General features: G+C 59.2%; 1 protein-coding gene across 1 annotated transcript; it reads right to left on the bottom strand.

Annotated features, from left to right (window-relative positions):
• Window positions 1-579: 579 nt before the first annotated feature.
• Window positions 580-22,209, bottom strand: LOC128835580 (zinc finger protein 850-like). The gene is made up of 13 exons (XM_054025126.1): window positions 22,161-22,209; window positions 21,839-21,955; window positions 21,243-21,392; window positions 19,860-19,976; window positions 19,451-19,570; window positions 17,928-18,811; window positions 13,210-13,262; window positions 11,423-11,967; window positions 10,544-10,670; window positions 7,558-8,570; window positions 3,994-4,046; window positions 3,008-3,135; window positions 580-2,669 (listed from the first exon to the last, which is right to left on the bottom strand). Exons 1-13 carry the CDS (start codon window positions 22,191-22,193, stop codon window positions 1,165-1,167), a joined length of 4,845 nt encoding a protein of 1,614 aa, XP_053881101.1. The 5' UTR covers window positions 22,194-22,209; the 3' UTR covers window positions 580-1,164.
• Window positions 22,210-22,625: the final 416 nt, after the last annotated feature.

Raw genomic sequence — 22,625 nt, 5'->3', positions numbered from 1 at the left:
TGGAATGTTGGGGGTCCGAGGGTTCCGTGGCAGCTAGGGGCAGAATGCTGGGGGCCTGAGGGTTCTGTGGTGGCTGGGGGTGGAATGTTGAGACCCAAAGGTTCCAGGGTAATCCATAGGGGAAAACCGCACAACGGGGATGGACTCAAGTCTCAGCCCTGGCACTGAATCTGTGTGAGATGTGTGGGCAGCAGCCAGCACCCCGGGGTCCTGCTCCCTGACTGAGGCCTGGAGGTGCTACTAAGAGTAACAGCTCCTGGCTCTTACAGAGCATCATTCAGCCCTAGATCCCTCTGCTATACAACAGAGCTAATTAGCATCATCCAGGCCATATAGATGGGGAAACCAAGGCATGGGAGTGGGGGGGGGTGTGACTTTCCTCTGATCCCACAGCAAGTGAGCACCAGAGCTTAGAACCCAGGAGTCCTAACTGCCTGCTTTGGCCCCTCCCCCAACTCAAACTCCCTCCCCTCCCAGAGCCAGGGATAGAGCCCAGGAGTCCTGACTCCTGATCCAGTACCCAGCTCACTAAATACACACCAAGCCCCACCACCTCACTGATCTAACCACTCTCATCTGCAGCCCTTTTGCATGTCAACAGCATAACCCAGCTGCTGCCCCTGCAGAGCCGCCACGGACCGTGAGTGAGGGAGGTATTGTGGGTTTATTATTTTCAGACAGAAGTAGAAACAGACAATGGATAAAAAACGTCCTTGTGCCCATCACGACAGACAGGGCTGGGAGTCTTGGGAACATACACATCAGCCCTTGGGAACTAGCTCAGGGGGGGCTAATGGCACCGGGAAGGAGAGGGGCTGCCCTTCACCTGGGAGCATCCATCTCTCTGGCCTTGTGGGGAGCAGCCCCTAAAGCTCCCAGCCACCCCCACTCCTCGCCAGCCCCAGGAGAGGGGAAGGAGCAGAGATCAAGGCACAGAGAGGGCGAGATCCATGTAGTGACGGGACAGGTCCTCCTGGAACGGGTTGGGCCTACGGGGGTTAATAATCCCTGCTGAGTGGAGGATGGTGAAGGGGGAGACGCCCCCACCCCGGGCACTTTGCCCCCAGCTCCAATGCAGAGACAACTACTTCCCGTGACACCCAAATCCAGCCACGTTGAATCAGTTGATGGCGGGCGGCAACACCCTGCTCCCACCGGCCTCCATCACTCCAGCTCCTCTTTGATCTGCACGTCCAGCTCCGCGTCCCACGTCCCTGGAGGCAGCACCAGAACCTCCCCCACCCCATCCTCCTCGTCATCCTCATCCCGCAGCTGGACGAAAGGGTCCCGGTAGATCCGGGCCCCACCGGGTCCCATCAGCGGGTCGCTCTCCTTGGTGTGGGTGCGCTGGTGCTGGGTGAGGGCAGAGCCCTGGGAGAAGCTTCGCCCGCACTGGGGGCAAGGGTAGGGGCGCTCGCCGGTGTGCACCCGCTGGTGCTGGATGAGGGTGGAGCCCTGAGAGAAGGCTTTGCCGCACTGGGAGCAGACGTAGGGTTTCTCTCCGGTGTGGGTACGGCCGTGCTGGGCCAGGGCCGAGCTGTGCTTGAATGCTTTCCCGCACTGGCCGCAGCGGTAGGGCCGCTCCCCGGTGTGGATGCGCTCATGCCGCTTGAGGGCCGAGAGGTCTCCGAAGCGCTTGCCACAGGCCCCGCAGCCGTACGGGGTCTCCCCGGTGTGGATGCGCTGGTGAGTGGCCAGCGCCGAGCTCTGGCTGAAGCCTTTGCCGCAGTCGGTGCAGCGGTAGGGCCGCTCCCCAGTGTGGACCCGCTGGTGCCGCTTGAGGGCCTTGCGGTCGCTGAAGCGCTTCTGGCACTCCGGGCACGGGAAAGGGCGCTCCCCGGTGTGCAGCCGCTGGTGGGTGATGAGGGCAGAGCTCACGCTGAAGCTGCGCCCGCAGTCGCCGCAGACGTAGGGGCGCTCGCCGGTGTGGGTGCGCCGGTGCAGCACCAGGGAGGAGCGCTGGCTGAAGCCCTTCCCGCACTGCGGGCAGCCGTAGGGCCGCTCCCCGGTGTGGACCCGCTGGTGCTCCCGCAGCGACGAGCCGCGCCGGAAGCCCTTCCCGCACTCGGGGCAGATGTGGGGCTTCCCGCTGTGGATCACCGTGTGGCCCGCCAGCGCCGCCGCCTCCCCGAAGCGCCGGCCGCACTCGGGGCACTTGTAGGGCAGCTCTCCCGTGTGGCTGCTCTGGTGCCGCAGCAGGTTGGTGCGGGTGCTGTAGGCCTCCCCGCAGTGGGTGCAGACGTGGGGCTTTTCCGTGGCGTGGACGCGGCCGTGGCGGGTCAGGTGCTCCTTGTGGCGGAAGCTCTTCCCGCACTCGGCGCAGGGGTACGGCTTGGCGCCGCTGTGGATGCGCTGGTGGCGCAGGAGGTTGGAGCTGTTGGTGAAGCCCTTCCCACAGTCGGGGCACTGGTAGGGTCGCTCCCCCGTGTGGGTGCGTTCGTGCTTGACGAACTCTGAGTCCTTGGCGAAGCTCTTCCCGCAGTCCCCACAGATGATGGGCCCCTCGCGGGAAGCACGGCCTGGCGGGGCCACTTCACCATCCCGCTTCGCCCGCCTCTGCCGTCCCAATTCACCAGCTTCCCCCCCCTTGGGGCTCCGGGATGGCCCGTGCGGCTCTGCTCCTGCAGGCCCTTCCCACAGAGGAATTTCCTCCTCCGTCCCGGTACCTGCTGGGAGAGAGAGAGAATCCAGCTGGGGCTCATTCCCTGCGCTGGAGAGAGAACAGGCAGCAAAGGGAGCGAAAAACCAGCTGGGCAGGCAGCGAAATCCCTCCAAACCCTTCCCCAGAGGGGAGAGGAGGAGCCAGGTCTGCCCCAATGGCCCAGCGTAACCCTGAGCAGCTCACTGCGCCCCTCCACCCCAGAAAGGAACCGGCTGCCACCCGCCAGCCAGCGAAGCTTAGCTCAGGCTCTACGGGTGAGAGCGTCAGCCCAGAGACCTGCCGTCCGAGCTCTGGCGTCCCGGTCCTGCCATCTGGTGCATGCACTGCCCAGCCCCCACTGGTTACCCGTTTCCTGCTGTGCTTCGGGATCCTCTGGGTGCTCAGCAGGCGACTGGTTCTCTGCTGCCCGGGGGGGATTTGGCTCCATCTCACCCTGGGATGGGCTGCCCGGCTGCGCCATCAGATCTCGGGCCCTGGAAACACCCAAAGACACCAGTCACCACGGAGCCAGGACCAAGAACTGGGGAGAAGGGTCTTTGTCGAGAGGCACAAATAGCCAAGCGCCATGAAGAAATATTCAGCCCCCTGCCCATCCCAGAGGCCCGGCTGGCTGGAGAGACCGGGCTCTCAGAAGCCGGCAGACTGGGGTTAGCCATGAATACAGCAGGCTGGTTGCACACTGCCCCCATTACAGCCCTGCCAATGACCCTTAATCCCAACGCACAGCTCCTGCTCTGCCAACCCTGGGCTCCTCCACCCCCCAGCCCTGCCGGTGCCCCATAATCCCAACCCACAGCCCCTGCCAGCCCAGCCCTGGGTTCACCCCCCCAGCCCTGCCGGTGCCCCATAATCCCGACCCACAGCCCCTGATATCCCAGCCCTGGGCTCCCCCACACACAGCCCCTGCTAGCCCAGCCTCCTTGCCGTGGTTGCTTGCTCCAGACAGCGATTTGCTGCCTCTGTTGCTGTTTCTCTCAATCCCCGGGGCCGCCTCTGGCTGGGACTCTGGGTCTCCCCTGCGCCTGGAGGGGGGCCAGGCCGGCGGGGGGCGCTTCACAAACCCGGATCCGGTGCCTGGGGACCCACGTGCCTGCCCGGGGCGCTCAGCCCCGCAGCTGCCGAGCAGCTCCGCAGCCAGTGGCTTTTGCAGCAGGAAGTCGCTCCCTTCGCTGCCTCCACCCCTTCCCCCCGGCTCGCAGCTCTATGGTTTTAACCCGCTAGATCCGAGCGCCCCTGCACCGCGCCCCAGAGGTGGCTGCATTTTTCAGCGCCGGCTGGTCAATGTCGCTCCCTTCCACAGCCAGAGGGGCCGCCCGTCCCCCGTTGCCTACCGCCAGCCTCCATAACGCAGCGGGGAGAGAAAGGTCCCTTTCGGGTGACGGGTCTTTGGGGGCGCTCCAGGGGTTACCCGGATTTGTGCCCCATGTTACTCCAGCGTGGCTCTGTGGCGCCCCCCAGTGGCTGACGAGGTCACTGTTGCAGCCCATCACTTAGCTTGGGCCCGGGACTGGCCCAGGTTGCCAGTTTTGGTTGCATGTATTCCTGGATATTTCCTCACATGACATAATCTTTCATTAAAGATTAATCTTTACATCCTGGAGACTCCAGGTCAATCCTGAAGGGTTGGCAACCCTACGCTGGATACTCAGGCTGTTGGATCCTGAGGTCACAGGTTCGACTCCGGCACTGACCCAGTTTGGGACTTAGTTCCAGCGAGCGCTTCGGGCTAGGTGGGCTGGTGGAGGAGTTTCAGCTGCCCATTCCCATTGTGGGCTGTTCGTTACCTCCTGCATGCTATATTAGTAATCTGGTGCTTGGGGGTGGGACTAGATACCTCCTGAGGTCCCTTCCAACCCTGATCTTCTATGATACAGGAGCAGCTCTCAGCCTTTCCAGATGACTGGACCCCTTTCAGGAGTCTGGTTTGTCTGGCGTACCCCCAAGTTTCACCTCCCTTAAAAACGACTTGCTTACAACATCAGACATAAAAATACAAAAGTCTCCCAGCCACACTAGGTTGTTTGTTTTTTTTTAATGGAGATCTACCCATCTCATAGAACTGGCAGGGACCTTGAAAAATCATTGAGTCTGCTCCCCTGCCTTCCCAGCAGGACCAAGTACTGTCCCTGACAGATTATTTTTGCCCCAGATCCTTAAATGGCCCCCTCAAAGACTGACCTCACCCTGGGTTTAGCAGGCCAATGCTCAAACCTATCCCCCCCCCCCCCCCCAAAAAAAAACCTCCTGGAGAATGCAGGCATCGATCCCGCTACCTCTCGCATGCTAAGCGAGCGCTCTACCATTTGAGCTAATTCCCCTTACTGAACAATTGTGGACTTCCTCATTTTTCCCATATAATTCTAAAATAAATCAATTGGGATATAAATATTGTACTTACATTTCAGCATATAGAGCAATATAAACAAGCCGTTGCCTGTATGAAATTTTAGTTTGTACTGACTTCCCTAGTGCTTTTTTATGTTGTAAAACTAGGAAAATATCTAGATGAGTTGCTGTACCCCCTGGAAGCCCTCTGCGTATCCCTGGTTGAGAATCACTGTCCTACAGCCCCCAGGGCAGCGGAGTGGCTAGCCTGGGGGGTGGAGTACTGGATCTTTCCCCTTCATATCGGAGGGGGATGCTGGAGACCTCTCCCTTGGCCTGTCCAGTCCTTGTCCTCCCTGTCAGAGCGCAGGCTGGTCAGGGCACATGAGCAAATTTGTACAGGGAAACCATTGCCTACCCCTCCCATCCAGCGCCTTCCCAGGCCAGGATGGGGCAGGGTGTGTTAAAAACTCAAGGGAGACAAAGGTTTGCCTGGAAAGAGACAGAAAGAGCAAAAGGCTCTGGATGAATCTCATGTGAGGATCGGACTGGGGGTGGGTCTGACGACACTGGCCTCTAGCACAGTGATTCTCAACTGATTTATCATATGCAGCTCTCTAGGTGTCACGTGGGCCACATCCACACAATCTATATAAGACCCATATGGCCCTGAGAATGTCACATGGGCCGCAGCTGTGTGCTGATTGGGCTGCCGGTTGGGAACCATTGTTCTAGTGCAGTGATTTTCAAACTTTTTTTCTGGCAACCCCATTGAAGAAAATTGTTGATTCCCATGCCCCAATGGAGCTGGGGATCAGGGGTGAGAGGTGCGGTGTAGGAGGGGCTCAGGGCTGGGACAGGAGGTTGGGGTAAAGGAGGGGGTCAAGGCTCTGGGCTGGGGGTGCAGGCTCTGGGGTGGAGCCAGGGATGAGGGGGTTGGGTGCAGGAGGGGGCTCCAGGTTTGGGGCAGGGGGTTGGGGCATGGGCTTACCTCTGGCAGCTCCCGGTCAGCAGCGGTGCTAAGGCAGGCTTCCTGCCTGTCCTGGCACCGCAGACCGCACTGCGCCCTGGAAGCGGCCAGCAGCAGGTCCAGCTCTCAGGTGGAGGTGTACAAGCGGCTCCATGCAGCTCCTGCCTGCAGACACCGCCACCCCCCCCCAGCTCCCGTTGGCTCAGAACCAGCCAATGGGAGTAGAGCCAGTACTTGGGGGTGGGGGCAGCATGCAGAGCCCTGTGGGGCCCCCCGACTTAGGAGACGGATTTGCTGCTGGCCCCTTCTGGGGCACAGCACGGTGTCAGAACAGATAGGGACTAGCCTGCCTTAGCCGGGCAACACCACTGACGGGGCTTTTAATGGCCCAGTCGGCGGTGCTGACCAGAGCCGCCGCGACCCACTGCCTGACATTCTGTGACCCACCGTGTGAAAACCATTGCTCTAATGCCTGAGCTAAAGGGGGGCAATTAGGTCGGGGACAGCAGCAGACTCCTGTATGGCCCAGCCCCTACAGGGGTCTAGTCTTGGGTACAGGGAGATCCAGTGTTTACATGGGGAAATGGGGAGCAGCATTTGGGCCAGTGGAGGATCTAGTGCAACCAGCTGGGAAACCCAGACTCACCCCCAGCTGCAGGAAGACAGGTGGATTCTGCACCCCCAGTTCCCAATGAGGGAACCTCCCTCCCTCTCCCAGTGCCCCCCTTGGAAATCCTGCACCCCCATGCTAGGATGTTCTCAAGGAATGAGGTCGGGCGAGCACAGAACAGTGGGGAGGTGAGGGGGGCAAACCCCGGAGGCAACACAAAGGACACAGAGTTGGGGCAGTTTCTTTATTGCATCCAGACAATAGACCCTGATCACTCACTGAGAAAGCAGAGAGCCAAGATGGAGGCGAGACCCTAGGGAGCTTCTCCAGCTGCTTGGGAGCCAGGATGGGACGTCCCGGGCTACCAGCGAGCTCCATGCGTTGCAAAGAGAGGAGCCGGGTGCTAGAGGCGCCACTGGGGAGAAGGAAATAGACTCTCCCCTCCTGCATGGAAGTGTCCGTCTGTCCAGCCATAAAGGCGATTAAGGAACTGGTCTCTGGGGGGCTAGGTGGGCATGGAAGGTCTCTAACATTTGTGAAGAAAACCAAGGACATTTGAAGTGACCAGGGGGACAGGCCCCATGTCCCATTCTCCAACCTCTGAGCCAGCCAGTCCCTCCATCCTGTGGCTAGCTCAAAGCTGGTGCCCCCTAGAGGGGAAAGGCCCCATGTCCCATTCCCTGCCCCCTGAGGCAGCCCGTCCTCCAGCCTTGAGTCTCTAAGTGCCACCATAGTACAAATAATACCAATAAAAGAGAAACGGAGCCTGCAGCCTCTCCCCGGTATCTCTCAGGCGAGCGTCTCCCTGGCAAAGATCACTGTCGCTCTCCCACACACAGCCTCCCCCAGAGGCCTTGACATTTCTCTCAGGGACGGTGGCTCCCCTGAAGTCCTGTAATGCTCTCTCCTGGCAGGCTAAGGGGTCTCTCCATAGGAACCTATGTTCCCGCCCCATGCCAACATCCCCCTCCTTTCTCAGCCCATAGGCACGTCCCCAGTCCTCCACTGTGGCCCCGGGGCAGGCGAGCGGGCGCCCAGCTGCAGCCGCAGCATTGCCCACATCTGGCCAGGTGAAGGGCCCTGCTCCGGGAGGAACCGCCGGTGCTGCACCAGCCTGGGCCCTGCAGCGTCACCAGCCCCCTCGCCGCGCCGGTGGGTGCGCTGATGCTTGACCAGGGTGGCTTTCTGGGTGAAGCGCTTCCCACACTGGGCGCAGGGGAAGGGGCGCTCGCCGGTGTGGGTGCGCCGGTGCTGCGCCAGGTTGGCGTTGACGCTGAAGCTCTTGCCGCAGTCGGGGCATGTGAAGGGCTTCTCTCCAGTGTGGACACGCTGGTGCAGCAGCAGGGTGGAGCTCTGGCGGAAGCTCTTGCCACACTCCCCACAGGCGTAGGCCCGTGCCGTGTGCCGGGCCTGGTGCCGCAGACACCGGGCCACATCGCCGAAGGCCTTGCCGCACTCGGCGCAGCGGAAGGGGCGCTCGCGGCCGTGGGTGTTCTGGTGGCGGAGCAGCTTGGAGCTCTCGCGGAAGCTCTTGCCGCACTCTGGGCAGCGGAAGGGGCGCTCGCCGGTGTGGGTGCGCTCGTGCTTTCGCAGGTTGGAGCTGTGGCTGAAGCGCTTGCCACACTGGGGGCATCCGTGGGGCTTCTCCCCGGTGTGGGTGGTCTGGTGCTTCTTCAGATTGGAGCTGTTGCTGAAGGTTTTGCCGCACACGGCGCAGGCGTTGGGGCGCCTGGCCTTGGGAGTCTTAGCTGGGGGGTCCCCCTGTGGCCGGCACGCCCCGCCCTGGTTCTCGCCCCTGCAGTCGGACCGATCGAGTCTCCTCTCGAGGCCAGAGAAACTCATTTCGTGCTCAGTGGATGAGTTCAGTCCATTACCCAGGGGGTCTCCCTGCTGCTGTCCCGCCCCACCAGCATCTCCCTGCTTGGCACTCCGGGACATCCCATGTGTCTTTGCTTCCACAGACCCCTCCTGCTGGGGATTCCCCTCCTCTGTGCTGGCACCTGCTGGGAGAGAGAGGAGAGAGAGAATCCAGTTGGGGCTTGTTCCCTGTGTGGGGAAGAGAGGGGGCAGCAAAGGGGTTTGTTGCTGAGCAGAAAAACTGATGGGTAGGAAATGAATCCCCTCACACCCTTTCCCAGAGGGGAGAGGAGGGGACAGGGCTGCCCCAACGGCCCAGCTGAGCCCTCAGAGAAAGGCTGGGGGAGGGGAGGGCTCCTGCCAGGGTGGGAGCCAGGAGTGATACCTGCCGTGAGGACAGGGCACCTGCTGGGGATGACACTGAGTGAGACGAGACAGACCTGGGGGGCTCCCGGCAGCTTTGCTGGGATCCCAGCTGTTCCCTTCACTCCTGGACGGTCTCTGAGCCAGTGTGACACACTGACCCCTTGGCAAAGAATCCCCTGTTCTTTGCAAACAAATCTCACCTCAGACCCGTCAAACTCACTATACCAAAGGCATTGCCTGGCATGGTAATCGTCCATAAAGGGTAACGTGTAAGGTATCTACAGAAAGCTTGTAACGTATCATAATCATTGTGAGATGTACATGCAGGTAATATTTACGAAATAATATATTTCTATTGACATGACACTATAGGACTTTGAATAGAAATTAGTCACCAGGGGACAAGTCTCCGGGATGACCCGTTCAGGCAAGAGGGTGTTGCCACCCTGCCCTGTCTAGCCAATTCAAGGCTCAATTGTTTAGCCTTGTGCAACACGGAGGTCTTGTCTACATTTCAAATGCTGCAGCGGTATAGCTGCGCTTCAGTGTAGACACTCCCTGCACCATGGGAGAGGTTCTCCAGATGGTAGCTGGATCAATGGAAGAATTCTTTTGTCAACTTATTGCTGGCTACACAGGGATTTAGGTCAGCTGAACTGCTGTTCAGGGGTGTGGATTTTTCACATCCCTCTCTGACATTGTTAAGCTGACCTAATTTTCTAGTGTAGACCAGGCCTAAGACCATCCATGGAAAACCCACCAGAAGCAACTGCAAACAATCAAAAGCACCCGAAGGTAAACAAAGGAACATTACAACATGACAGGGGTTCACCCTGTCTATGAACAGAAACGGAAGACTGTTTCAGCATAACACAGAGGAGGGAGAGGTCCCCTGAATCCATTCACTGAGGAAACCTCTTGTGGAGCAGGCGTGTTTTCATGAACATTTGGATCCTGATTCTTGTGAAATAAGTCAGCTCTGCAACAGACTTAACAGGGGGAGAGGGGCACCCACAAGTGCACACCCAGGGTCACGTTTTCTGATTTTGTTTTGTGTTGTATCCAGCTGTTTCTATCCCACTCTCTCATTTCTAGTTCAATCTTTACCCTTTCTTAAATAATCCTAGTTTTGTTTTATTAGAAGCACTCACAAGTACTGGGTGACTTTAGAGGAGCAGCAAGATAAGGTAAAACTAGTAACGTGGGGTACCCTGCTCCTTTGGGGCAGAGGGTCTGGGATTTCTGTGAGTAGCCAGTGTCAGGGATTGGATATCGCAGGAGAACAACCCAAAGGGACTGGGGTGCACCTCTTGTTAACCTGCAAGGCAGTGACAGGGCTGGCATAGCCTGGAGGGGAGTACTTGAGTGGCTGACAGGAGTTAATCCCCAGTCACCACGGGCAAGAATCCCTCAAACTGGAGGCAGGGGGCAGCAAAGCGACTCCCAGTCCTCAGTGCCCCAAGAACCGGGCACCGTCACAGCCAATGTCATGGTTTCCCATCAGGGGTGTCAGGTCCAGCTGGGAAATGGAAATTCTGCTCTGGAGAAAGCAAAGGGGTAGGAATCGTGTGGCTGGCGCAAGATCGGCAACACTCACGCTTCCCAGCAGGAGCTGTATTGTAGGGGCGACAATCTCTGTGCTGCAGGGTCTGTGGGCTCCAGGGGCTGATCCCCCAGAAAGAGCCCAGAGCCAAAGCCCCAGGTGCATTAGAGTCCCCCAACTCCTAATCCCAGAGGGGAAGCAGCTCCTCACCTGGCGAGATCAGAGTCTCTTCCTCCTCCTCCTTAATCTGCCTGCAGATCTTGCCATGTTCTGGGGCCAGCACTGTCTGCTCTGCCACGGAGGAACACGCAGCCTCCTTCTCCCACGTCCCCGGCTCCTGGAACAACAAAGGCGCCCCCATTAGTGCTGGCAGCCACATACCCCTCACTCCCCATCAGCGAACAGAGCTAGCCAGACAAGGGAAATCCTTGCCTGCCGAAAAGGTTGCGGTTTTTTGACTTTTTACCCCCAATTGGGGTTAATTTTTTTTTTTTAAAGCAGCTTTTTTCTGGGGAGGGGTTTTTAACAGAAAAGTCTATTCAGGGAGAACTGACAGGAAGTTTTTCAGCTTCCCAGCCGCCAGACAGACCACTTCACAGCCTCTGCCCACAGCTCCAGGGCTGGAGAAGACGACAGCTATGACTCTCTGCCTCCCCCTTCGCTCCAGGATTCTCTTCCTCTCTGGTCCCAGAGCGAGGTGTGTGGGGAGAGGGCGCTTTCACCCATGCAGCCCTCCCAGAAAGTTGTCAATTTCATTGGCAGAAAGTGACTGAGAGAGACTTGTGGGCAGGGGGGTGAGGAGCCTACACTGAGATTTTTCCCATCAGAAAAGAATTTTCCCACAAAACTGAAATTTTTCCCCAGGGACAACTTTGGTTGGGCAAAATGGGCATTTTCCATCAGAAAAATCATCTCCACAAAATATTTTTCCCAGTAGCTCTACTAACAGAGGAAAGGTCCCGTGTCCCATTCCCAGACCCCCTTCAGCCAACCAGTCCCCCCCGCCTCATGGGTGGATTGGAGCTGGCGCCCCCTAGAGGGGAAAGGCCCCGTGTCCCACTCCCTAATGATTTCACATCCGTAAATTACCTCCTGCTGTGGCCATATTCCGGGCTCTTCCTTGGCTAACTGGAAACCCTCCGCCAGAGCCACGGCCTGCTCCCCGGTCTGGGGGTGACACCCCCCTACCCAGCTCTGGATCTCCTGGGGCAGGATGCTCAGGAACTGCTCCAGCACCAGCAGCTCCAGCATCTGCTCCTTGGAGCGCTGCTCCGGCCTCAGCCACGCCCGGGAGAGGAGGCAGAGGTGGTCGTACGCCTGCCGGGGCCCCTCAGCCTCCTGGTAGCGGAACCCCCTGAAGCGCAGACGATGCATCTCCATGTCGACGGGTCCGTGGGCATCCGGCTCCTCCACTTCCTCTTTGGGAACCAGGCCACATCCCGGTGGGGGCTGGAACTGGAGCCTGAGAGCGGCTGGGGGAGCCACCTGGGTAGCCATAGCCCGTCTCTGAGCCAGAGCACAGCCGTGTCTCCCTGGGGATCGCCTGGCATCAGCAATGGACCCCCTGCAGCACCATCTGTATGGGGGGGGGCACGTCCAAGGGGGGATGAGATCAGCCCAGGGGATGATCACCTCTGTGGAGAGGGGAGAGAAATTAGAGCCACAGAAGGAATGTGACACACAGGAACAGCCTCTCCCAGCCCCCCCCCAGCTCCAGTGTTGTGGGGAGAGAGACAGACCGAGCGCAAGTGACCCCAAGGTTGGTGGCTATTTCTTGATCTCCTAGGAATTTCTACCCACTTAATGAATCCAGGACTCTTGACTCCCAGATCCAACCCCCACCGCCTCCCTCCCCACTTTAGCCCCCCAGCCCCTACTCCCCTCCCAGAACTGGGAATAGAACCCAGGAGTCCTGGCTCCCAGCTCTAACCCCCCAGCCCCCGCTCCCCTCCCAGAGCCGGGGAGAGAACCCAGGAGTCCTGGCTCCTGGCCCCCCAGCCCCCGCTCCCCTCGCCGGGGAGAGAACCCAGGAGTCCTGGCTCCCAGCCCCCCCTGCTCTAACCCACCAGCCCCCCCTCCCTTTCCCAGAGCCGGGGAGAGAACCCAGGAGTCCTGGCTCCCAGCTCTAACCCCCCAACCCCCGCTCGCCTCCCAGAGCCGGGGAGAGAACCCAGGAGTCCTGGCGCCCAGCTCTAACTCCCCAAGCCCCGCTCGCCTCCCAGGGCCGGGGAGAGAACCCAGGAGTCCTGGCTCCCAGCTCTAACCCCCCCAACCCCCGCTCGCCTCCCAGGGCCGGGGAGAGAACCCAGGAGTCCTGGCTCCCCTCAGCTCTAACCCCCCAGCCCCCGCTCCCCTCCCAGAGCCGGGGAGAGAACCCAGGAGTCCTGGCTCCTGGCCCCCCAGCCCCCGCTCCCCTCGCCGGGGAGAGAACCCAGGAGTCCTGGCTCCCAGCCCCCCCTGCTCTAACCCACCAGCCCCCCCTCCCTTTCCCAGAGCCGGGGAGAGAACCCAGGAGTCCTGGCTCCCAGCTCTAACCCCCCAACCCCCGCTCGCCTCCCAGAGCCGGGGAGAGAACCCAGGAGTCCTGGCGCCCAGCTCTAACTCCCCAAGCCCCACTCGCCTCCCAGGGCCGGGGAGAGAACCCAGGAGTCCTGGCGCCCAGCTCTAACCCCCCAACCCCCGCTCGCCTCCCAGGGCCGGGGAGAGAACCCAGGAGTCCTGGCGCCCAGCTCTAACCCCCCAACCCCCGCTCGCCTCCCAGGGCCGGGGAGAGAACCCAGGAGTCGGGCTCTTTGGACAATGGGTGCCCCACCCTGAGGGTGGCATCGCTCAGCCGGGGCCCGGGCGGCCCCTGTCCGGGAGCGGGGCTCACTCACCTCCCCGGGAGGGGGCCGAGCACAGGAAGTGCCTGGCTCCGGGCGCAGCAGGGCTATGGGGTCTGGGAGTGGCCTTGCCACCTGCCACTCAAGGCGGGACAGGACTGCTGCCACTGGAGCAGCTGCATGTCCATCAAATGCACAGTCCCCGCCACCCCGCCCACGCTCATTGGCTCTGGCCCCGGAGCCAGCTCACCTTTCCTGAGCTCCAAATTGGGGTGGGCGGGGCAATGCCAGCCTCACCTTAGCCCACTGGAGCCCCTCCCACCCCTGAGAGCCCAGGAGCCCCCACCAAACCCATAGCCCCACTCCCTCCAGAGCCAGGGAGAGAACCCAGGAGTCCTGCGGCCGAGCCCCCCCCTTCCCCCACCCACTAGATTCCCCTCCCCAAGCTGGGGATAGAGTCCTAACTCCAGTGGGTTAAAGGAGGGGTGGGGGGCTGGGAGTCCCTTCTATTGCATCCAGTTTTGGGCCCCCCACTACAGAAGGGATGTGGACAAATTGGAGCGAGTCCAGCAGAGGACAACAAAAATGATTAGGGGGCTGGAGCACATGACTTATGAAGAGAGGCTGAGGGAACTGGGATTGTTTAGTCTGCAGAAGAGAAGAGTGAGGGGGGATTTGACAGCTGCTTTCAACTACCTGAAAGGGGGGGTTCCAAAGAGGATGGTTCTAGACTGTTCTCAGTGGTGGCAGATGACAGAACAAGGAGCAATGGTCTCAAGTTGCAGTGGGGGAGGTATAGGTTGGGTATTAGGAAACACTATTCCACTGGGAGGTTGGTGAAGCACTGGAATGGGTTCCCTAGGGAGGTGGTGGAATCTCCTTCCTTAGAGGTTTTTAAGGCCCGGCTTGACAAAGCCCTGGCTGGGATGATTTAGTTGGGGATTGGTCCTGCTTTGAGCAGGGGGTTGGACTAGATACCTCCTGAGGTCTCTTCCAACCCTAATCTTCTATGATTCTACCCCTGACTCTGGGAGAGGAGTGGGGTCTAGCAGGCTATATCCAAGGCTGTATAATTTGCAGCACCACTGTAAGCCTGTGACCAGAAAGGAAGCGGAAACACAACCCCTCAACAGCCCAATGCTGATGTGAGTTTGCCAGGTTTCAGAGTGACTGCTCAGACCCTGGGCTGGGTCCGTGTTTCTCCAGCAGGGAGGTTGCACGTGAGAATCAACACTAGAGACAGATGCTGCACTGCATTTTCTCGTCTTCCCTCCTGGGTTTGTTCTGTTTTCTTAGGACACGGGCTTGGACTTCAGTGCCGGCTCCAGACCATCGCCACTAACTTCTCTTCCCCCCCCCCCCCCCCCGCGGACAGTTATTGCCAGGTTTGACACCAGCTCAGCCAAGGGCTTTTTTCTTTGGACTGACCTTTGCCAGTCGTGTTGTTAAAATGAAAGCCTGACTTCACACCTTCCATTTCAAACGCTTTCACTGCTCTTCCTTCTTTTGCTGTGTCTTTGGAGATGCATCTCGATGAAGGATTGGTTCTACCCAGTAACTCAAATCCTTTAGCCGGAATCAGGGCCCCTGTTGCGCCAGGTGCTGGACAGACCCCGAGTGAGATCGGGGCGCTCATTCATGCCACACACTGCACCGAGCCCATGTGCATGAAAGGAGAATAGCAGGCCATTTTCCTTTCAAACCCCAGCACCCAGAGTAGAGTACGAATAAGACTGCAACACAGCCTGTCCCAGACCCCAGGCACCGGACCCCCATGGAAGGTCATCGCAGCAGGAAATAAGACTTTAATTCCCTCACGTTCCTATCCCCCACCAACCAGTGCAGGGCAATTCTGACGGTAGCCAACAGGGGGCATAGCTATCACAATATGGGTGTGTCTGAAAATCCAGGAACAGGCAAGGAACATCTGCAACCAGTGATTGCCCATGGATTCATCCATTCCTTCTAACTTTCTGAATGTGTCATATTGTGTGTGTATATGTGCAGAACTGGGAGAAGTTTTTCCTCACCCACAACTTTTCTTCCAAGAGAAATATGCCAATGCAGCAACTCCGAAACATTTCACGTCAGTTTCGCTCAATGGGTTGGGTAGAAAAAAAGTAAACTTTTGGGGAAATTTTTAAAATGTTTCAAGTTGTTGGTTCAAAATGACTTTTTGTTTCAAAGTTTCCTTTAATTCTACTTTTAAAATAAAATCAAGAATGCTTTAAAATGCTTAAAATTAAAACAAATTGACCCAAAATGTTTTTTCCACCCCCCCTAACTTTTTGATTTGCTGAAAACATCAAAACATTTTGGGTTTGGTTCAACCCAAAACCAATTTTTCCCAAGAGTTTGGAACTGCCAGGAATAGGCAGGTTCCTTACTCCCGATGTGTGTGTGTGACACAGAGATTGTATGTGAGGCCAGTATGAATCTGTCATGATTCATATCCCAGCCATCTTGTTAATTACTATTGATTATCTGTATTGGGGCAGTGCCTGCTCGCCCAGATCAAGTACCAGGACCCAAGTGTGCCAGCTGTACAACCAACACAGGAAGACCCTGCCCTAGGAAGCCCTCTACTGGCAGAAACCCAGGCAATCTGAGTTTCACAAGATTGTATCAAGCTTAGTTCCCACTTCTCTGTTATCCCCTTTTACCGCACAAGGGCTTTCTCGCCCCAACTATCCTCAGTCTTCTACCACCCCAGAAAGAGCTGAGTTTGACCCAATGGGTTGTGGAGGCAGGGGAGCTGGGAGTCAGGACTCCTGGGTTCTATCCTCAGCTCTACCACTCATCTGCTGTGTGACCTTGGGTAAGTCACTTCCCTCTTTGTGCCTCAGTTTCCCCACCCTTTGTCTAGGCTGGGAGCTCTCTGGGCCCATGCAGCACCTGGCCTGCATACTGTACAGCTCCCAGCACAAAGAGGCAGACCTTCAGCTGCCACTGTAATATACCTAACAACAAGGTAAGTGGAAGCTCTATTAGATTCCTCCAGCCCCAGATTTTCCCTTCAGGTCTGTGGCTGGACTAAGGATTGATTCTCTCTGCTTACTACCTCAACTCCTTTAGACACAGGCCCGAGGGGGCTGCTACTGTTCCCTGCAGTGAACGCTCTGGGGATGGAGATGGGCAAGTGCAGGGTGGGGGGAGGAAGAGGGTTTATCCTCTAGGGGGCAACACTGATCACGCAGCCCAGAACTAGAGCGTGGCCAGGTACCTGCTGGGAACCGGGCAGGACTAGCTGGGCTCCAGGAATCCTCTTTGGCTGCACTGGGCCCAGGAGGGGACATTCCCTGGCTGGCACCGGGCTCATGAACCAGCAGCTGTGTGTGCGACAGAGAGAGGAGCCAGGCCGTGGAGCTGGGCTGCCCCTCCCTGTGTGAAAGCTTGTCTTTGCAGCCTGTTGGGAAGCAGCCCCTCCAGTTCACAGCAGCCTCACCCCCCCAACCCGGATCCCAGGAGAGGGGAAGGAGCAGAGAGCAAGGTCCAGAACCAGCAACCTCCAGCTGACACCTGGGATGGGGCCTGCAGGGGTTAATGATGCCTGGTGGGTGGAGGGGGAGAGGGCCGATCCTGGGGCACTCTGCCCCCGCTCCAGCGCAGAGGGCATTCCCCGGGCTCAGCGCTGCAGAGACGACTCAGACAAAGTGGGGTCTGGCTATGATTTTTTTGCCCACTCAAACAAGAGAAGTACAGCCTGTTCTCCGCACAGCACCATGATTCCACGAGGGGCCAGCCAGGGGGCAGCATCATACCCACGCTGCCCTATGGGCAACATCATCCCTCCATTCCCTCCTCTGCTCGCCAGCCATAGACCCGCCTTGGGGGAAATCATCCTGCAGAGAAATCCATCGGGCATCAATTTCTGGGCTCCCTTGTGACCCCCAGTGCAGGGGAATCAGATCCCAGGTGGGTCACCCCCTGGATATTGATTCCCCTAAAATATCAACCCCTCTGCGCTCAGCCCACAGCACGAGGGCAGGGAAACAGGGTTGAAGTCCCCAGCACCTGCTCGCCAGCAGATCTGAGGTCCCTGCCTCCTAGTCAACCCCTTCCACTGATTCTCAGCCACAGTGGCATAAGCCCCACCGGAGTGCAGGCTGGGCACAGAAGGGAGAGGGCTCTGTTCTCCCCCCCCACCCTGATTTGAGGCACCCTTATTTCCCTCCTCCACTAGCCCCAACCCACTCCTCACCCCCATCATTCAGCTCCCCACTCTCCAAGTCTGCTCCTTCCAGTACAGATGGGAAGATGGACAACGGGGGACCCCACCTTACAACTCAGCCGCTCACCCCCCACAATTCCCTCCATGGCTCTGTGGCCTCACCCTAGCAGGAGCAATGCTACAGAAACGAGGGAGCCTGGGAGGCAGGGGGCTCCCTGCCACAGGGGAGAGGGGCTGGGCTCCGCCCCCCATAGGTTCCATCTTCCTTCTACAAGGCAGGACCCTGCCTCCTTTCTGCATCGGTCACCACTGCCACATAAGGCTCTGAAGGTCCTTCTACTGCTGCTGGCAGAGCTCCACCCCCCTGTGGGAACCAGGCCCCCCCCATGGGAGCTGATCCTGCAGGTGGACCCTGGAACTGGGGGCATGGCAGCTAGCGGCATACGGGGTTCCTGGAGCAATGGGCAGGACCACAAGCTGTGTTCCAAGCCCCGCCCCCCCACAGGAACTGATCCCACAACCACAAAGTGCCTGGAGCGGAGGGGGGGCAGAGGAAGGGATGTGCCAAGCCCCGCCCCTGCAACAGGCTCCGCCCCTCTACGTCCAGCAGCTATTGCCACACTCAGTACAGCTATAGGGTCCCTCTTCCTGGTGGGATTGCTGCTGCAGGTGGCTGGGTCCGACCTGGAAGCCCTTGCCACACTGGCTGCAGATGTACAGGCGGTCAGCCCCATTGGCATTGGCAGTGCCGGCGTTGGCATGGGTGCGCCGGTGCCGGATGATGTGGGAGCTGAGCCGGAAGCTCTTGCCACACTCAGCGCAGATGTAGGGCTTCTCGCCGGTGTGGACACGCCAGTGGTCCACCAAGTTGGAATGGTGGGTGAAGGCCTTGCCACACTCCGCACAGCCATAGGGCTTTTCGCCGGTGTGGGTGCGCCGGTGGTTGACCAGGGTGGAGCTGCCAGAAAAGCGCTTGCCGCACTCGGAGCACTGGTAGGGCTTTTCGCCGGTGTGGGTGCGCCGGTGGCGAGCCAGGCAGGAGCTGCCCGTGAAGCGCTTGCCGCAGACGCCGCACTGGTAGGGGGTGACGCCAGTGTGCGTGCGCCGGTGCAGATTGTAATTGGAGCTCTGGCTGAAAGCCTTGCCGCACTCGCCGCAGACATAGGGGCGCTCCCCTGTGTGGAAACGCTGGTGCTGCAGCAGGTTGGAGCTGGCGGTGAAGGCCTTGCCGCACTCCCCGCAGACATAGGGGCGCTCCCCGGTGTGGGTGCGCTGGTGCTTGGTAAGGGCAGAGCTCTGGGTGAAGCTGCGTCCACACTCCCCACAGGAGAAGGGCTTCTCGCCGGTGTGGATGATCTGGTGCTTCACCAGATTGGAGCGACGGCTGAAGCTCTTGCCGCACTCCACGCAGGTGTTGGAGCGCTCCGGCATCGGTGCCCTCGCTCTGCCCCCACCCCCCGGGGACGCCATCAGTTGTAGGACGGGCTGTGGGGGAGAGGCACCAAGGCATTAATTCAATTCCATGGAGCTAAGAATAGAGCCCCTGTCTCCTACCCCCATCCCAGAGCTGGGGATAGAACCCAGGCATCCTGACTCCCAGCCCCCACCCCCACCGCCTTTCCAGAGCCAGGGATAGCACTCCTCAAGGAGAGAGTCAGAGACAATGAACCTTCTCCTGGCACTGCTGCCCCACCCCGGCCCTCCCCCATTCTCCTAATTCTCCTTTTCTCTCTCACTAACTGCAATCCAACATTCCGCCCCTGGAACCCTCGGTCCCCCCCCAACATTCCGCCCCTGGAACCCTCGGTCCCCCCCGCCCCCCAACATTCTGCCCCTCATTTACAGTGGCTGGTTGGGGGTAAGCTAGTGCCACTAAGAGGGATTATCTTGATAAGGGGATCCCCAGAATTCCCCCATCCCTGTAACCACAGGATTCCCCCTCCCCGTCCAGCCCCGCCCTGACCCAGGGAGCCCCAATTTAACCCCTCACTCCTCAACAGCTGAGCAAACAATCTCTAAGGCACCAGCCCCCACCCACATCCAATCCCTTCGCCATGGTCCCTCACAGGGGCTCAGGTGGTGAGGGAGGAGCTGTGGCCCGCCCCACCCTCCATGGTTACTCACTGAATTCCCCTCCACTGGGATCCTCAGCTTCTGCCCCTCGAGTTTGGTCTCCACCCGCACTTCCGAATCCACCACTGGCTCCTCTGTGGGCAGCGAGCCCTGGCGTGCCTCCGACTCCAGCTGGGGGGCAGAGTTAGAGCAAGGGAACTGCTGCCCCACATTGGCCCAGCCAGCCTTGCCCCCTGTCTCCCCTCACATTGGCCCCTTGGCCAACCATCCCTCTCCTAGATGGGCCCAGCCAGCCCAGCACCCCTCCCCTCTCACCCCCCGGGTTGGCCTCGTGACCCCTTGGCCGATAGACATCCTGCCCCCAAATTCAGTCCAGTGAACCTCCCCTCTGCATCGACCCAGCCCCCCAGTCAGCCCCACTCACTGAACTTCCATTCATGGAAACCCTCAGCTTCTGTACCTCAAACTCTCGGTCCTCTTCCTCCTCTGCCTTCACCCTTCTGATTACCAGCTCCTCTTCCTCCTCATCTCCCTCCTCCTCCTCCGACAGCTCCTCTGGGAAAGCGGCAGAGTCCAGCTAAGGGAAAGGCAAGTGGGGAGATTGTTAAATAGCGTGGGAGGGTCACCCCAGCCTGGTCCCTCAGCACAACCTGATCCAGCCACCAGGCACAGTTCAAACCCCCGCTTCCTGGTCCCAGACAGGGCGGGGCTGGGGGAGAGGCTGGGACTCCTCTCACTGACAGGCAGATAAGTGTTTAGCCCTAAGGGTGAAACTGAGGCACAAGATGAGGAGAATGAATTACTTAAGGTTCTAGTGCTGGGGACAGAACCCAGGAGTCCTGACTTCCAGTCCCCTCTGCTCTAACCCACTAGACCCCACTGCCCTCCCAGAACCAGGGATAGAACCCAGGAGTCTTGACTCCCAGACCCCTTACCCCATGGGGTAAGCCATCTGAGCTCTGCTAGTTCCCCTTTAATACACTGCAGTACTTTGCCTTGATCTTGGGGCGTTTTCCCCCCAGTACAGAAACCGCTTAGCTATTTCCAGGTTAACATTCACCCCAATCTTTTCACAGGCCCAAGAGCTTTACTTGCTCTGGGGCAGCATGGAGGGGCTGTTTATATAGGGGTCCCTTGCCTGGCACTGCGATGCAGCCACCTCTGGGGTGGGGCACAGGGTCTGTTTATACAGGGGTCCCTCACCTGGTGCTGTGATGCAGCCACCTCTGGATTACGACACAGAGGCTGGTTATCAGTCACTGAGCAGTTTAACACAGGAAGTGTATCTAGCTCAGTGGGTCTCAAACTTTTTTTATTAGCGACCCCTTTCACACAGCCCACCTCTGAGTGTGACCCCCCAGTAAATTAAACACACTTTTAAATATATTTAACACCATTATAAATGCTAGAGGCAAGCAGGGTTTGGGGTGGAGGTTGACAGCTCACGATCCCCATGTAATAATCTCACAACCCCCTGAGGGGTCCCGACCCCCAGTTTGAGAACCCCTGATCTAGCTGAAACCACAGGAGGATGTACAAAGCACAATGGGTGTGGATTGTTCCACGCATCTATATAAAACCTTGTCTCTGGGGAGAAGGTAAGAGTACCACCCACTGAGCTACCCCACCCTGCTCCATGCAGCACAGCACCCCCTAGCGGCATATGGGGACATTGGGGTCAGCACTGAATGTGAGGGGAGAGCACCCCCTACTGAGCCCCCCTGCCTGCTGCACAGCACCCTTTAGCAGTGCCCTGGGGTCAGCTCACCCCCTGCCCCACAGCACAGCGCCCCCTAGCATCACATGGGGGGAGGGGGCACTTATCAGCCTGTTAGTTACTCACTGAGTCCCCATCTGCTGGGATCCTCAACGTCTGCACCTGGAACTCCTGGTCATCCTCCTCGTCCTCTGGTTCCTCTTCCTCCGGCTGCAGCTCGGGCTGCCCGGCCAGAGGAACGGGAGAGTCCCACTTTGGTGGAGAAGGGGACTGTGACTAAAGGGGGAGCATCAGAGGAGAAGGGGGACTCAGCAAGACAAGCTCCCACTCTAGACCCACACCAAATCCCTTCTGGATGTGGCAGGGCCCAGGATCCATTGCATGTATTCAACCAGCCCTGCCAGTATATGTACAAAAGGTGGGAACAAGGTTAGGGTAGGTCTCGGCCCAACCAGCCAGGCCCCTTCCCTCTAGACCTGGCCACCCACCCCCCAACCCCATAACTCCGCCCTTGACCCACATCTTGGACCCAATCAGTCACCCCTGTTCTTCACCCTGGAGTAGTCCCTGGGGCCAGTCAGCCAGCTACCATTCCTCCCACAGCCCAGCCTTGCTGCCTCAGCTTCCCGCATGGGGCCTGCTGGAGGCAAGTCAGCACAGACACTTTCCCAGAGAGCAGAATGGGAATCCCAAGGACACAGTCCTGCCCACCAGTCACTCACTGAATCCCCATCCATGGAGATCACCAGTCTGAGTCCCTCAGACTGAGAGCTCCCCTCCTGCTCCTCCATCTCGTCTTCCTCCTCCTCCATCGGGTCTGGAGACGGGGCCAAGGGCGGCTTTGGGAGAGGAAAATACACGGTCAAAAACAGCTGCATGCACCAAGTACCAGACCCCACTCCAAGAGCCAGGGGTAGAACCCAGGAGTCCTGATCCCCACCCCTCCAAGAGAGCCAAGGTGTCTAACCCCCCCTCCCCACGCAGCAGCCCCTCTCCCCCCACGGCAGGGACCCGCCTTCCCACTGAGCCCCGGACGGTTCCCACCTCTGTCCCCCAACAGCCCTGGAGCCGCCCCATCCGGGCCCATCCCCACCCTCCGGAGCCCTGCCCCCAGCAATCAGCTGTTCCCCGCCCATCCCCCACACGTGCTGCTGCCAGCCCCCACCCCCACGCCACGTTACCCCGCTCGCTCTGGGGGGCTCCCCCTCCCAGGGACTCCGGAGGAAGTTGGGGCTGGTGCTGACTGCTTCCTGTACCCCCCTCCTCCCAGCACCGCCACCCACTCACCGCGGGGGCGGGGGCGGGCTCCCCAGCTGGGCTCCCCGCCCTAGGGTGCGCCCCCGGCTCCAGCTCGCCCCGCGCTGCGGTCCCCGCGGGGAGGGCACTAGGGGAGGGACTCAGGAACGGAGACAACGTTATGGGGGGAGAGGATGCGGGGAGAGGGGGAGAAACCCGGGAGAATCTCCATAGTGATTGGCTGGCACAGGCCACCCCCCCTTCAGCCCAGCT

Source organism: Malaclemys terrapin, chromosome 4, assembly GCF_027887155.1.
Source record: "Malaclemys terrapin pileata isolate rMalTer1 chromosome 4, rMalTer1.hap1, whole genome shotgun sequence".
NCBI classification, from domain to species: Eukaryota; Metazoa; Chordata; order Testudines; family Emydidae; genus Malaclemys; species Malaclemys terrapin.
This window is presented reverse-complemented; position numbering and strand designations above follow the sequence as displayed.

What these genes read in the sequence shown, in the direction of transcription:
- LOC128835580 (XM_054025126.1), bottom strand. Translation starts at nt 22,193, where the DNA reads ATGGGGCGGCTCCAGGGCTGTTGGGGGACAGAG. An exon ending in TGTGGCAATAGCTGCTGGAC is followed by an intron (nt 13,263 to 17,927) that starts GTAGAGGGGCGG and finishes CAGACCCCATAG; the next exon opens with CCCTGCTGCGCCCGGAGCCA. An exon ending in CACAGTGGAGGACTGGGGAC is followed by an intron (nt 4,047 to 7,557) that starts GTGCCTATGGGC and finishes GCGCCCCCAAAG; the next exon opens with ACCCGTCACCCGAAAGGGAC.